The sequence below is a fragment of the Pipistrellus kuhlii genome, unplaced genomic scaffold (genome assembly GCF_014108245.1).
Source record: "Pipistrellus kuhlii isolate mPipKuh1 unplaced genomic scaffold, mPipKuh1.p scaffold_m20_p_5, whole genome shotgun sequence".
Taxonomy (NCBI): domain Eukaryota; kingdom Metazoa; phylum Chordata; class Mammalia; order Chiroptera; family Vespertilionidae; genus Pipistrellus; species Pipistrellus kuhlii.
Window position 1 is genome coordinate 19,131,986 of NW_023425551.1, and position 15,112 is coordinate 19,147,097.

At 42.0% G+C, this 15,112-nt stretch overlaps 1 protein-coding gene across 2 annotated transcripts in view; it reads right to left on the reverse strand.

Moving 5' to 3' along the window:
- The window catches only part of MAP3K5 (mitogen-activated protein kinase kinase kinase 5), a 156,437-nt gene that overhangs the window by 13,922 nt on the left and 127,403 nt on the right, over nt 1–15,112 (reverse strand). For both annotated transcript variants that reach the window (XM_036414285.2, XM_036414287.2), the window contains 5 exons: nt 14,640–14,660; nt 13,637–13,814; nt 13,378–13,546; nt 8,251–8,436; nt 4,721–4,826 (listed from right to left, as the gene is read on the reverse strand). In XM_036414285.2, the coding sequence (XP_036270178.1) occupies nt 4,721–4,826; nt 8,251–8,436; nt 13,378–13,546; nt 13,637–13,814; nt 14,640–14,660 (660 nt within the window). The remainder of the gene's footprint in view (nt 1–4,720; nt 4,827–8,250; nt 8,437–13,377; nt 13,547–13,636; nt 13,815–14,639; nt 14,661–15,112) is intronic.

Consider the following 15,112-nt stretch of genomic DNA (forward strand, 5'->3'; position numbering starts at 1 on the left):
AAAAATCAATAAAATATATTAAAAAAAAAAAAGAGTGCTAAGGGGTAAATAAAGCACTTTTGCAATAATTAAAGCTAGTGGTGGCTTACTCTCTGGAGGATTCCTGGAGGAAGAGGGCCTAAGCAGGGTCTGGAGAAGGAGAAAGTCTTGGATGGTGGAGAGAGAGGGAGGGGCTTTAGAGAGAAGGAAGCTCAAATGGTAGCCCAGAGGCATCTGAGAAGAAAGGAGAGCAGAGTGGACTGTCAGGAGAGAGCCAGGTGCCAGGAGAAAGGCAGGGACTGGGAGTAGGGAGTGGAGAGGGAGGGGGGACTGTAACAAATGGATGGTGATTAATTCATGTGTAGGAAACTAGAGCAGTGCATTTCCAGAACAAGAGGGGATTAAGCAACAATACTATCCCCACCTCCCTACCCCACCGCAACACAACTGGTGTTTGCCCAGAGGAAAATAATTAGAGCAACCTGTTTTAACACAGGGTATTTCTGATGCCAAATAAAATCATAATACTTGTCAGTGCACAGGGTATGATACCTACATTAAGATCCTGATAGAATGTTGGCCGGTTTACATTCATGTGGACATGGGTCACATGACTGATTCAGCTTAACATACTGGGAGTAATATCAAGTGTTTAAAAATTATTGTTAATATACAATAGAAAGTATGCCTGCATTATCAGTTCTCTCTGCCTACATACTGCCAACGTGGTCTCTTATACCAGCATTTCTCCATCTGGTCACCATCAGCAGCCTGTGCTTCATGTTGTCTGTCATCTAATGGCAGATTCTTGAGGACACGTGAGAAAACAGCCTGAGAAAAACCTCTAAAGGAGCTTGCACTGTACTCTCCATTCCTTGTGCTCTTTTTGGAAGAAAGAAGATTGAGCACTTTTTAAAAAATTTTTACTTTTGATTTTGAAGTAGTCAAGAATATCAAAAAGTTGCAAAAATAGTACAGAAGCTTTCCATATTCCCTTTAGTAGCTTGCCCTAACCTGACATCTTATATAGCTTTGACGCTATCGCCAAAACCAGGACATCAACATTGATACAATACTATGAACTAATCTACAGACCTTATTTGATCTTCACCAGTTTTCCCACTGATGTCCTTTTTCTGATCCAAGATCCCACACTGCATTTAGTGCTCAAGTTTCCTCAGTTTCTCCCAATCTGTGACAGATACCTCCTATTTCTTTATCTCCCATGACCTCCACACTTACCAGGAGTACTGGCCAGTGATTTGGCACTGTGTCATTTTCAGTTCACCAGTATTTTGTCATGATGAGGTTGAGGCTCTGCATTTTTGGCAAGAATAGCACCCAGGTGATGCTGTGCCAAGTGCATCACATTAGGAGGTACATGATGCTGATGTATCTTACCATTATGTTGTTTACCTGGATCGTTTGGTAAAGAAGGTGCCTGCCAGGTTCCTCCACTGTAAAGTCACTATTTCCCCTTCATAATTAGCAAATATCGTGTGGGGAGATGTACTCTAAGATCATTCAAATATCCTGTTTCTCGTCACTCCTTTGCCTACTGATCTTTTTTTATTTTTTTATTTTTTAATATATTTTATTGATTTTTTACTGAGAGGAAGAGAGAGGGATAGAGAGTTAGAAACATCGATCAGCTGCCTCTTGCACACTCCCTACTGGGGATGTGCCCACAACCAAGGTACATGCCCTTGACTGGAATCAAACCTGGGAACTTTCAGTCCACAGGCTGACGCTCTATCCACTGAGCCAAATCAGTTTCGGCTGCCTACTGATCTTAGTAGCCATGAATGGTTCTTGCCTGAAATTGTTATTACTGTGTGTTTGCCTAATTTTCTATTTCCTTCATTCCTTCTACTTTTATTAATTGAAATTCTACTAAAACAAAGACTTGGCCCTTCTTCTCCATATATTTATTCATTGATTCAATTACTTATAGCAGTATGGACTCATGGATATTTAGGTTATTTTATGGGCTATAATACAATGCATTTTATTTTATTGCTCAAATTGCCCTGGCTTAGACTTTTGGGAAAACCTCAAGCTGTTTCCAGTGTCCTTTCAATAAGCCAGCCTCCATCCTTCCTTTTGAGGGCACTTCCTTACTTTTTGGCATCATCAGATGTCTCACATTCATCTTGAATTTTCCCCATTCCAGGCCTTGAATCAAACATTTCTCCAAGAAGCTCCAGTTTCTTTTATTAAAGAAACTAGAATGGGCCTTCGCTCTGGCCAGAGCTGCCTTTCCTCTTCTTATGCTGCTCAGAGGCCCAGACCAGCTGGGGGCCTGCATATGCAAATTAACCCTTGAGCTTTGTTGGGTTAATTTGCATACACACTCCTGATTGGCTGGTGAGCATCACGAAGGTACAGTCAACTAGCATGTTACTCTTTTATTAGGTAGACTAGATGCCCCTTACAGGAAGATTCCTGCAATAGGGCTTCCTGCTGTGGTCTCCACTGCCCTACTAGCTTCTCTTCCTTCTTCCCACCCCGCCTGCTTCCCTGCCTTCTCTGCTGCCCCACTTGCTTGCTTCTCTGCAGCTTCACTCCCTTTGGCAGTGTTTGGCTTCTTTCTACGCTGTCTTCAGCCTTCGCTCTGGCCTGGGTATGCAAATTAACCACCATCTTGGTTGGGTTAATTTACATACACTGATTGGCTGATGGGCGTGGCTTGTGGGTGCAGCGGAGGTAGGGTCAATTTGCATGTTTTTCTTTTATTAGAGAGGACAGTGTTATGAAACCAAGACCTGGGTCCTCTCTACATGTATGTGCTCATGATGGCATCCTTTTAAATCTGTTGTTTTGTTTAGCACGTCTTTCAAAATTTGGTAGGTTAATTATAGTAATTTGTCACCTAAAAGGAATTTTTATCAGGAGAACATAAAGACAGGCATTTTTAATGTACAATAGCTCCTTTGAATCTTAACTGTATAACAAAATAGGGACATTTAGAAATTTGATGGAACCGTCAAATGCTTAAAACCAGTTCATCTTGTCATACAGACCCATCAATTACATAATGGTAGCTACAATAGTATACAGTACACATTGTCTTCCCCTATCCTGCGAGGAATATAAAAAATACTTTCTCCATGTAATTCTCCTCTAAAATTTCCACTTTAAAAAAGTCCCTTCACGCAGTAATTTCAATTGTCATCTGAGACTCCCAGGGGCCTCAAGACACCAATTTCACAGACAAATCACTTTCCTCAGCAAACCCTTTTCACAAAGGAAGTGCCTGTTCCATGCATGGGTTGGGTAAAGCAGGTCCTTCACAGGGTCACCCATGGGAGGAGACAGCCTCCCTGCGCTCACCCTATCCTTTCCCTAATGTTACCCATTTCACCTTTAGTGGGTAATCAGTATGCTTCACAAACTTTCTGTTTTGGAGGAATTTTAGACTTACAGAACAGTTGAAAAGATAAGTCAAAGAATTCCCATATACCTTCCACCCTGCTATATTTGTCAAAAGGAGGAAACTAACATTGGCACAAGTATAATTGTGCCAATTATACTTCGACAATGTGCTCAGCACAGAATAGAATAAAATGGACACAGTTGCTCTCTGGTGCAGGAATCAGCCAGTAGACAAGAAAATAAAAGTTGTTTCAGATTGTGGCGAATGTCACAAATGGGGAAAAACATTTCCAAGGAGAGAGAGTAACAAAGAGCCTAACTTAGACTTTGTGGTAGGTTAGGAGTCTGAGGCCTGGAGAATGCACAGCTGCAGGGATGCCAAGGTACGAGGGGCATCTCTTACAGAGAAAGAAATTAATGCTTACTAATATTCAATGTGAAGACCGACACCGGTGCCCTCACTCGAAAGTCAAACAGGCATTCTGAGAGAAGAGAGGAACCTCCACAACTTGGAAGTGTTCCTGGTGACTTAAAAGTTCTCAGAACCATTTGTAAGTAATCTAAATTTTAAAAGAGTTTATACTTACCTTTTATAATTTCTACTTTAGAATGTTTTAAAATACAAGTACAAATTGTACAATAGAACACACTTCCAATTTATGTATCTAAAATCTATCCACACACACACACACACACACACACACACACACGGTGGGAGATTTGCTTAAAATCTTTTATTACTACATAGACTATCAAAACCCTTTTGGAAGTTTGCCTCACTCAACATTGCCCCTTTTGTATCTCACTGCAAACACAGACCAGCACTTTCCAAACCTGGCTGTGTGTCAAAACGACCTGGGAATTGGATTACAATCAGATTGCTGGGCTTTCTCTCCAGGAGAGTCTCAACTCGGCCTGGGAGGAACTCTGAGAGCTGTAATCCCAAAGCTGTAATCCCATTGCCTTGAATGACTCTATATCATTCAAGGAAATGGCAGGTTTGGGAACCTGGTAAAGGTGACACAGGAATGTGCTTATGTGTTTTCTGAGCACAGATACCTGCATATTGAAACCCACATGTATTTGGGTCACTTGTAGAGTTTTCTTTCTCTTCTTATCCAAACATACTCTTTAAAAACAAGGAAGTAAGTCTCCCTCACAAGCAACCTCCTGCTTACTGGACCGTGGCTCAGACTGCATGCCCTAAATAAGTGACATTTGCTGACGGAGAAGATTAATAAAAAAAAGAAGGCTAACCTGCTTAGTCTGGTCTTAAACGCAGTAAGGAGACACCATAAATGATAGATGAACAGCAATATAAAACATCAAACACTAAATATTTACAAAGTAATTACATGTTTCTGACCTGGAACCAGAATGGTAATGGCCGTCTGCACTGCCTTCCGGATGATACTGTCTAAGGCAAACATCCAGTGTGGCTTGATGTTATGATTCCGAAGAACTTTATTCACCTGAAGAGAGTGACATTTTGATTAATTTTTAATTGCTAATAACCTAGCTGGTGCTAGGTTATTTGGATTTATCAACAAAACAACAAAAAGGACTCTTCACCTAGAGTTGTGAATAATTTATGTCACGTGAAAAAACTGCCACTTCAATTTGAAGTTCAGTGACCCCCATGTAAACAGATGAGATACATTATTTAAATGAAAGGCAGTCTGGCTAAACAAGAAGGGTGCTCTAGTAAAACAGAGAACACACAGCTTCCATCTTTCATGACGTCTACAGATTGAATGATGGAGGAGATTAGGGGGGAAAAGAGTTTGAGGGGCATCTTAAAAATAAACACTTTTCTTAAATGTTATGATCCTGCTGTTTTATCCAACTGAGTGCTTCGCCATACTCTGGTGCCCTGAAAAAGCAGGTAAAGGAGAGAAATGAGCATGTATGTGCTACCTACATACTTGCCACAGTGCATACCTTGGTTTCCTTCCCCCAGTTCTTTACATCTTTGCAAATGGGAATAATCTGTTATGACACTCCAGAAAAGCTGTTCACATTAAAGCTCTCTGTTGTAAGGGAACCTTTTTAAACCGAGCAGTAATATTTCACACACTTCTTTATTTTTAAAAATATACTTTTATTGATTTCATAGAGTAAGGGAGAGGGAGAGAGAAATACAATAGAAACATCAGTGATGAGAATCACTGATTGGCTGCCTCCTGCACGCCTCCTACTGGGAATCGAGCCTGCAGCTCAAGCACATGCCCTGAGTGAGAATTGAACCTTGACCTCCTGGTTCATAGGTCCATGCTCAACCGCTGAACCATGCTGGCTGGCCGGGCTCACACATTTAAATAGACACTGAAATAGATATACAGATTACTTTGTTTTAAAAATTTGTGTAAAATAAATATAACATGAAATTTAACATCTTAACTATTTCTAAGTGTTCAGTTCAGTGGCATTAAGTATATTGACACTGTTGTGTTACCATCACTACTGTCCATCACCAGAACCCTTTTCATCTTGCAAAATGGAAACTCCATACCCATTAACAATGACTCCACATTACCCTCTCCGCACAGCCCCTGGCAGCCGCCACTGTACTTCCTGTCTCCATGAATATGACTATGGTAGGTAACTCATGCAAGTGGAATCATACAGTATTTTTGTGACTGGCTTATTTCACTTAGTGGAATATGTGAGAACTACTTTTTTAAGGGTAAACAATATTCCACTGTATGCTTAAACCACATGCACTACCTTTTTAAAATAACCTTTATTGCTTATTTATAATGTGGATTAACTCCACTCATTACTGGCTGACACTGGCCTCTAAGAAAAGAGGCTACTTTTCTAACAATTCTCTGACTAGAGCTCTTTGCGGTAGCTGGGGAGGTGAGCTCACTGCAATCCTGCACTAAAAGCTGGAGTTCTTTCCCTTGCTCCATCTTCATCAAAATCTCTCAGGTAGAGGGGAGTGGGCCGGAGGAGTTCCTCACAGTAGTTACTCCCCAAAAAATGAGTCAGGGCTCGGTTCTCCCTTGCTTTAGTACAGTGGTTGGCAAACTCATTAGTCCACAGAGCCAAATATCAACAGTACTACAATTGAAATTTCTTTTGAGAGCCAAATTTTTAAAACTTAAATTTCTTCTAATGCCACTTCTTCAAAATAGACTTGCCCAGGCTGTGGTATTTTGTGGAAGAGCCCCACTCAAGGGGCCAAAGAGTCACATGTGGCTCAAGAGCCGCAGTTTGCCAACTACAGCTCTAGAAAATCCTATCAAAATGACTCTGTCCCAGTACCTTCATTTCTTAAAGGAGTTTCCTGCTTTTTTTTTTTTTTTAATTTAATACTGGGTATAACACCCGGTAAACTGAATATTTCCCCCAATATTTTTCCTGTCACACACAGAAGATGAAACAGGGAGCACTTATGACCATGACTTGCTCCTCCCAGTTTTTCATTAAACAGTACATTACACAGGGCCCATTCTCTAGGTTATTCCCATTCTGGACAGTGAGTGAACAAGGGTGGTGTGTGTGTGTGTGTGTGTGTGTGATAACTAAAGCACTCTCAATCTGAATTCTTCAAGCCAATTTGCTTTCCATCATCCAGGCTGAAAGCCAAATATGTGGGCAAGTGCAAATTCACTGAATTATTCTATTCTATTCCCAGATGGTTGGGTTTCCCTACTTGCAGTGTAAGTGTGCCTTTAATGTTGAATATTAATGATAGGCTTTGCCAATTGCTTTCATGACCTCAATCAAGTCAGGAGTCTTGTCCCCACCCACAATAAAGCCCAAAGACGAGGTGGTTGACACAGAGTCTCAGAGAACATCAGTGGATGCTTAAGGATTATAATTTGGTTTTAAACCAGGAAAAATTTGATGCTCCAATTATAATTGTCAAGATAATCTATAACAATAAAAGCATAATATGCTAATTAGACCAGAGGTCCTTCCGGACACCTTCTAGACGAAGCCCGGGCACCCGAGGGAAGCCCAAGTCCCAGATGCCAGAGGGAAGCCGGTGCCAGCAGCCGGGGGAAGGAAGGCCTACTCTTGCATGAATTTCATGCATTGGGCCTTTAGTTTTACATAAGGGCAATAAATACATTATGGGTGAATTATTTTTTGAACTTAAATAAAATTATGCAAAGTGCTTCTATATTCATACCACAGACAGTGTCAAGAACTCTCTTATCTAAATCTATATCCAGAAAGGCCTTCTAGGAATAGCTTCAGGCTTTTTTGGTACAGAGCTCCACAGATAAGTCTCATTCAAGGATAGCATATGGTTTTGAATCAGGCTTTTGGAAGTGTTGCTTAGCAGCTGTTTGACAGAGAGGAATCCTCAGCAATGTCTCATGAGATCATGTGTATTAATTTTCATTCAGTGATGCCCTGAACTCTGAAATATAATTCTGGCTAGAACATAGTGAGTATTTATTAAACAAACATGTTTACTTGTAATTGGGATGGGGTGGAGGTGGGGATTATTGGTTTTATTCAGTAGTGGCCATTCCAACCTGTACGGTCATTTTCTCAATGGCCACCAGATGGCACCTCTCATACGGAATGAGAGCATGCATGACTCAAGTGTGGTCTGTTGCTCAAGTCACCAAAATAGTGACCCACTACATGATTTCGTAAGAACAAAGTTTGGTCATGGAGATGTTGATGAGTTTTGTTATTTTACATGGTGCACAATTTTGTGTATATCTAACTCTGGGGGATGCAAGCCTAGAAAACACAAATCTCACACTGACAAGCACACAAACGGGCAACTATCTCACTCTTATCCGAAGAGAAGAGAATTCACCGAGATTACTGAAGAAAGAGAGGAAAGAGAACTTAAGTTTCATTCTATTCCTCTAACTAATGTTCGCCGGAGTTTGTGGAAAAACACTGGCAGAAGTTCATACTTACAGCATCCTGGAAGCTGAAGAGCACCACCTGGACCTGACTGATGCCATGGCTGTCGAAGTCCAGCTCCAGCTTCAGCTTGGACAGAGTGGTGGCTATGATTTTTCGGTCGGTGGATCTCACAAATTCTCTGAGGCTTGTGATGAGGGTTGTGATGTGCTCCCACTTTAGCTTAGGTTCTTCGGGCCCCTGCAAATAAAAGCCGGTAACCTGTCAGTCGGTCCGTGGACTTAGGAACGTGGGCCCGCCACGCTCACAGCAACCTGCTGAGAAGGACTGGTCTGCCACATGGTCCTTCTAAGGAAAAAAGACCGTATTTGAACCCTGTGGCTCCTTACCCTCCTCCTGTCCTAACCCCATATGTTAGCCAATAGCCATGACACAGTCAGATATATTGTACAAAGCTTTGCCCAAACAGGGACAGGCAGAGGCAGTAAGACTCTTACTCTCAGAAATTTTAATCAGGAACTAAGGAGAGATTCAAGCAATAAGCCATAGGACCCCAGGCTCAAAGTCTGCTCAGAGAGAGAGAGGTCATAAAACAGGAGCAGAGTACATCTAGTCATAAGGAAGGAAGACAGAGCAATGGATAGGGAGAGAAGAGGACACAAACATAAATGGCACACCAAAAAGGCCCATAGCCACCGAACCAGGAAAGATGTACAAACTCCTGGAACTCGAAGCCCTTTGGACTCACACTCTTGGCTTGGCTGGGCACTATGGTTGGAACTCCTTCAGAGTCCACTTCTCTCATTGCTATGTGTCTATCCACATGTCCCCATATCTTCTACTGCCCTTGAATCATATCAGTTCTTTGCAGCTGAAAGGGGCTTGCTTCAAACTCTGTCCTTGAAACAATTCCTACCCATCTATAAAGCAATTACTTATAGGAATTGACCAATTGGATATTTTATATGTTAAAAATAAAATACAATTTAAAAAATTCCCTCTCTCAAGTTGAGCTTCTTTTTACTTGCTCAAGCAACATTGCTTCCTTAGAGAACATAGTAGTATGTTATTTATTCTCTTTTTAACTTTAAGAAACAACAGGATTGCTGTGGAAGATTTGGCTCAGTGGATGGAGTGCCAGCCTGCAGAGTGAAGGGTCTCGGGTTTGAGTCCAGTCAGGGACACATGCCTGGGTTGTGGGCTTGATCCCCAGTGGAGGGGGGGGGGGTAAAGAAGGCAGCCAATCAATGATTTTCTCTCATCATTGATGTTTTTCTCTCCCTCTCCCTGTTCCTTCTAAGATCAATAAAAAATATATATATAAAAAAAGAAACAGGATTTTTATAATGCTTATGTCTATCTCACATTATACATTTTGTTACTAAATCATTAAAATTAAATGCACCAACTGAGCTGTGAAAAATCACAATATCTAGGATTCTATGAAAATGGAAGAGAAATGTACCATCATGCTCTTCCTCTTAATCCATTTTCATCTGGAAGCTCTCTCTCATATTGATGTTTGCAGGAGAAAAATTATATTGAAAATCCTGAAGGCTGTCATTAAGGTAATAGTTTAAAATGAGACTGGGAACAATTACAAATTATTTATTTTCTTACCACGAACTAAATTACACCCAAAGTAAACATTCGCAGGAAATATCATAATCACATGAAAAACATGTTCAAGGAGAAAAATGTGACTTGTTCGGGAATTGGAAGCTTAGCTTAGTGAAACATTGGTTAATGTTTGTCAGCAGTTTAAATAGCAAACATTTTTTTGACATTAGCATTGTTTTCACAACAGAAAAACATGTTGCTTCTGGGTTTTGGATATGAGTGCCACTGTCTTACAAAGGAATGCGGTCTGCTTCAGGAAATGCAGTCTCTCTAGAGTATTTCAGCCGCTTACACAATCGCTGTTTCTGTTTTAACTCCTGTCTCTGTGCAGTCACTGCGGTGCCTTCACAAATGAGCATCTCAGTTATCGGGTAACACCTGACTCGCCATCAGAAGGTAGCATCTGACAGGGTGCCTTTTTCTAAGCATTCCTGGTATCATCACAGAATCTTTTGCAAAGGTGCTCTCTATTCTGTATAACTTAAGCTTCCTTAAAAATGATGAGTCGACTTCAGAAGATGCTACAGGTTGAAAGGCCTTTCATGGGCTGATTTGAGGCCCTGACCACATCCACATTTCAGTCTTATTATAAAGGGTAGGCTTAAATGTAAAGATGTACCTAGAAATATGTGATACAATGGGAAGAATTATCTCTATCTGGCTGTAGAAAAAATTTGAAAGGTATTAAATATTGTTAGCCTGTTTGATGATAACAACAATAATAATAGTTAACATCTGTGAACACTTTCTATTACCTCAATTGCTCATGCTCTTAGTTATTCTTTTTTGTTGTTGTTGTTGTTAATACATTTTTATTGTTTTCAGAGAGGAAGGGAGAGGGAGAGAGAGGTAGAAACATCAATGATGAGAATCAGCTGCCTCCTGCAAACCTACTATTGGGGATCAAGCCTGTAACCCAGGCATATACCCCTGACCAAAACTGAACCTGGGACCCTTCAGTCCACAGGCTGACGCTCTATCCACTGAGCAAAACCAGCCAGGGTTTTATCCTTTATTTAGAGCATTTCCTCTCTTTTATAGGTGAGGAAATTCAGCCTCGGAAGAGTTAAATAACCTGCCCAAATCACACAGCTTTTATGTGGTGGAACTAGTAAGTTGCGGCTGAGCCCAAACTCCCAATCATTACATTCTTTTCCGCAATTAGCTGGGTCAGGACCTGCTCTGCCACTAGACCATCAGGTGGCATCACAGGCAAGGACTCACAGTGGCCTCAGCAGTACAATCAGAAGGACCCTCACTATTTCTTGGATTTGGCATGTGATTCTGACCAGCAGTTTCTGGTGCTCACTGGTCCCTCCTATTGGTGCACCAAGGCATGCCCTCTGATGGGTTCTTTTTATAAGGTTTTCTTTCATGTATTGTTTTTTTTAGAGAACACTTAAGTGGGCTTAAAAAACTAGGAAATCACATAACACACACAAAAAAATGTAGAGGATTAACCAATATAAAAATTTATGAATTTCATCAAAGTCATGGAAGTGGAGTTTCTTGCTAGGCTCTGTGCTGAGAACTGGGGTAATGATAGTGATCAAGGTTGTCTCTGTCCCGATGGACCTATGATACGGTAGAGAGACAAAGAAAAACACACACAAAAAAAGACATTTTCTGTACTGGAAAAGCACAACCTTTGGGGATGAATATGAGATTTAAATAATCCCTGAGTTCTGTGTTTCTGGCCTAAAACAGGTATCTCCACTAATAGCCACAGGAGAACCTTCACTCCACAATGATTTTTTCTGTCCCCACACTCGGAATGCCACCCCCTCCCCTGCTTTATGTTTCTTCCATCACTTGCCACCATCTGTCATCCCAGGAAGGAGAGCAGTGTGGTGGTTAAGAACACAGACCTGGGAGCCAGACTGCCTGGCTCTGTCACTTAGGCCTGCATGGCCTAGGCAAGTTTACTCACCTCCTCTGTGCAAAGTGAGGATGCTAACGGAACTATTAATATAGCACTATTCCCATGGGGATTAAATGAGCAAATACCTATGCAATATCAAGAACAATAGCTGGCTCATAGAAATTGCTTGCTATTATTGTATGTTTAAATTTTCTAATACTTACAATAATATTTATTATTATATATTATAACTATATATTTAACTCTAAATGCTACTATACAAGGTGAGGCAAAAGTAGGTTTACAGTTGTGAGTATTCAAAACAGTTTATTCTTGTATTATTTCTTAATTATGATATTACTCTATTTTCCATACGAGCAACTGTAAACCTACTTTTGCCCAAACAATATATTTAAATACATATTTATTCTTTTTTATTTAATCCTTACTTGAGGATATGTTTTTATTGACATTTAGAGAAAGAGAGAGAAAGGAGAGAGAGAGAGAGAAAGAGGGCGCGCGAAGGGGAAGAAGAGTACTTATAGGCACCTGACTCCACATTCACCCCAATCCAAGTTGAAAACAATGTAAATTGTTAGACTGAGAAACTGAACACTTGACCAACTCCTCCAGCTCCACACTTTTCGCAGCTGTTTCCCCGGGACAGAGGGAGGGAAGAAGGTACATGCAGTCCACATGGACAGGCAGGACAGGTTGTAGCCACAGGAGACAGAGCATTCCTGGGGCTCCTGCTCCTATCTGTAAGCAGAATCCCAGGGAACAAAGTCCCAGGTGTCATGGACTGAACCGTGTCCTCCCCCTACCCAAATTCCTATGTTAAAGCCCTTGCCTCTGCATTTGCAGACAGGGTGTTTAGGAGGTAATTACGGTTAAATGAGATCACAAGGGTGGGACCCTACCCCTTTTGGATAACGTTTTTTATAAGAGGAAGACACACTTGGAGTGCACAGAGAAAAAAGGCCGGTGAGGACACAGCGAGAAGACGCCATCTGCAGGCCAAGGAGAGAGGCCTCGGAAGAAACCAAACCTGGGGACACCTTGCTCTGAGACGTCAGCCTCCAGAACCGTGAGAAATAAGTTCCCGGCATTTAAGCTGCTCAGTCTATGGTATCTGTCATGGCAACCCTAGCGAATAAATACATGAGGGAACCAGAGTTGGACTGGCCCCTCGCCCACTATGTAATTTACTGGTTATTGCCCATCACCTGACACTGAATGCAGCCCCTCCACCATGGGCCTCTGCTGTATCTTCAGTGTTTCCTGCATGCTCCGAGGAGTGACTGAGAGGCAGTTGTGAGCTAAGGTCAGAATGAGCCATTCACATTGCTCAATGTGTGTTCATTGATTGGTTGAATGTATGAATTAATGAGGGGTAAAAGGGGCTGGTAGGGACTAGAGGGAGTTTCACCAACAGGAAAACTTGGCATTTGACTTAGAGAGAGAGGGTGAGACAGAAACATCAATGACGAGAGAAGATAACTGATTGGCTGTCTCCTGCACGCCCCCTATTGAGGATCAAGACCACACAACCTGGGCATGTGCCCTGACCAGGAATCGAACTGTGACCTCCTGAATCATAGGTCGACACTCAGCCACTGAGCCACACCAGTAGGCCCATTGGTTTTAACAGTTAAAATAGGTTCACTCTGAAAACATGAAGCATCCGTGAAAGGTTTTACCTGAGCCAAAGATTCCATTAAGTTTCTCACAACTTTGTCCTGGTCTTCCTTCAGGATCCTGTAGAGGGTGGCCCGCCGCTCGCTGTCCTTCCTCAGCATAAAGAACCCGGAGTCCTTCTCCTCGGGAGAAGGGGGAGCACTGTGATCTTCAAAGTTCTCATCTGGAATGCTGCAATAACCCACACAGCACAAGTCACACTTCCCTCCATAAGATGATACACCACCTACTTCCGTCACCCAAAGTCAGTCAGGTCTTTACCTCAAAAAGAGGGTCCGCATTCCTTTCACTTCCTTTTCTCCGCAGGATTTGGCTCTTGTTTTGAAAGAGAAGGGGTCCACCTTTAGCTCCGTGTCAGGAGAAACTGAGCCGTACTCACTGCTGCTGCTCGTGTCCTCCACCAGGACGGGGACCGGCAAGGATATGCTCCTAAGGTATTCTGCTTGTCCGGAGGGGGAAAGAGAATTAATGGTGGGAAAAACATATACATACTGCAATGCATGCTGAAAGAGAGCAATCTTAGCCGTTAAGTGTCTCATTCCAACCTAAGAGTCTGGTCGTGATATTCGGATTGCTCCCATGCTCAATATATGACCCTCACAGGAGGGGTCGGTGAGCAAGGGGTCTCGTGCGACCTGTAAGGAAGGTCTCAGGGGCATGAACTGAAGCATGAGACCCAGCACACCTGGGGTTCCAATCCCTCTGTTTTTACTGTCCACTTGTCAGATTTCAGGAAGGCCCCTTTCAGGTCTGTTTACTCTATAAAGGACAAGATCCCTAAGTTTTGAGCCATGTTCCTCAGAGGTGTAAGGGTCCACCTTAGAACCTTGGGGCTGCCTTGGATGGCTTAAGTAGGATTCTGTGATTCTAGAACACAGGTTCCAACCCTGTTTTACCTAAAACAAAAACGCTGGGTGTGTCTTATACATCAGGGCTCTGCCTGAGGATTCATGGAAAAAAGGGTTCTCTGCTAAACAACATTTCAGAAACCAATGGACTAGATGATCTCTTTCCCAGTTCTCAAAGTGTGGACTCCACTCAAATGGAAGATTTCAGAATTTAGGGAGGAACAACGGAAACTTCCCTCATGAAAGAGAAAGGCGAGGGGTTTTGACAGAATGGGCCCGCCGGGCTTGCAGCTGCACACACCCATAGTACCAGCAGCCGCCCCTGAAATCAGGGAGAGGAGGATGAGTCTATTTGATGAGCTGATCACATGACCCACCCAGCTTCAGCTCAATAGAAAATATAACAACAAACTCACCATTTGATCCAGGAGAAAGAGCTGTGGGAAGAAAAGCAAAGAACAGCATAAACACACACTGGGGTTGTTGTTAAACTGAGAAGCCAACGAAAAGTGAGGACTTGACATGGGAGCCATGCCCTTTCCAAGCATCCAAGCTGCCCACCCTCATCCCATAGAAACACCAAAACACCAACAATGAGTAGATCATTTACTTGTTTTTTTTTTCCCCTCTCAGAAATGAGTTATAGAAATTCTTTCAAAAAATGCAATTAACATTTTTACACTGCTGTTTTACTTATAACTGACAATGTTTCTTTTTTTTGGGGGGGAGGGGAGGAGTTAATTATTCAGAAAGACATTCTCTAAGAAGCAATAGGTATTTTTTACTGACTAAAATGAAAATAACATTATCTAGACAGATTGAAAATTCAACAGCTCAGCTCTGTAACAGCCCTGTAACCCATTAATTTGGAGTTTCAGCTCTAAAAGGC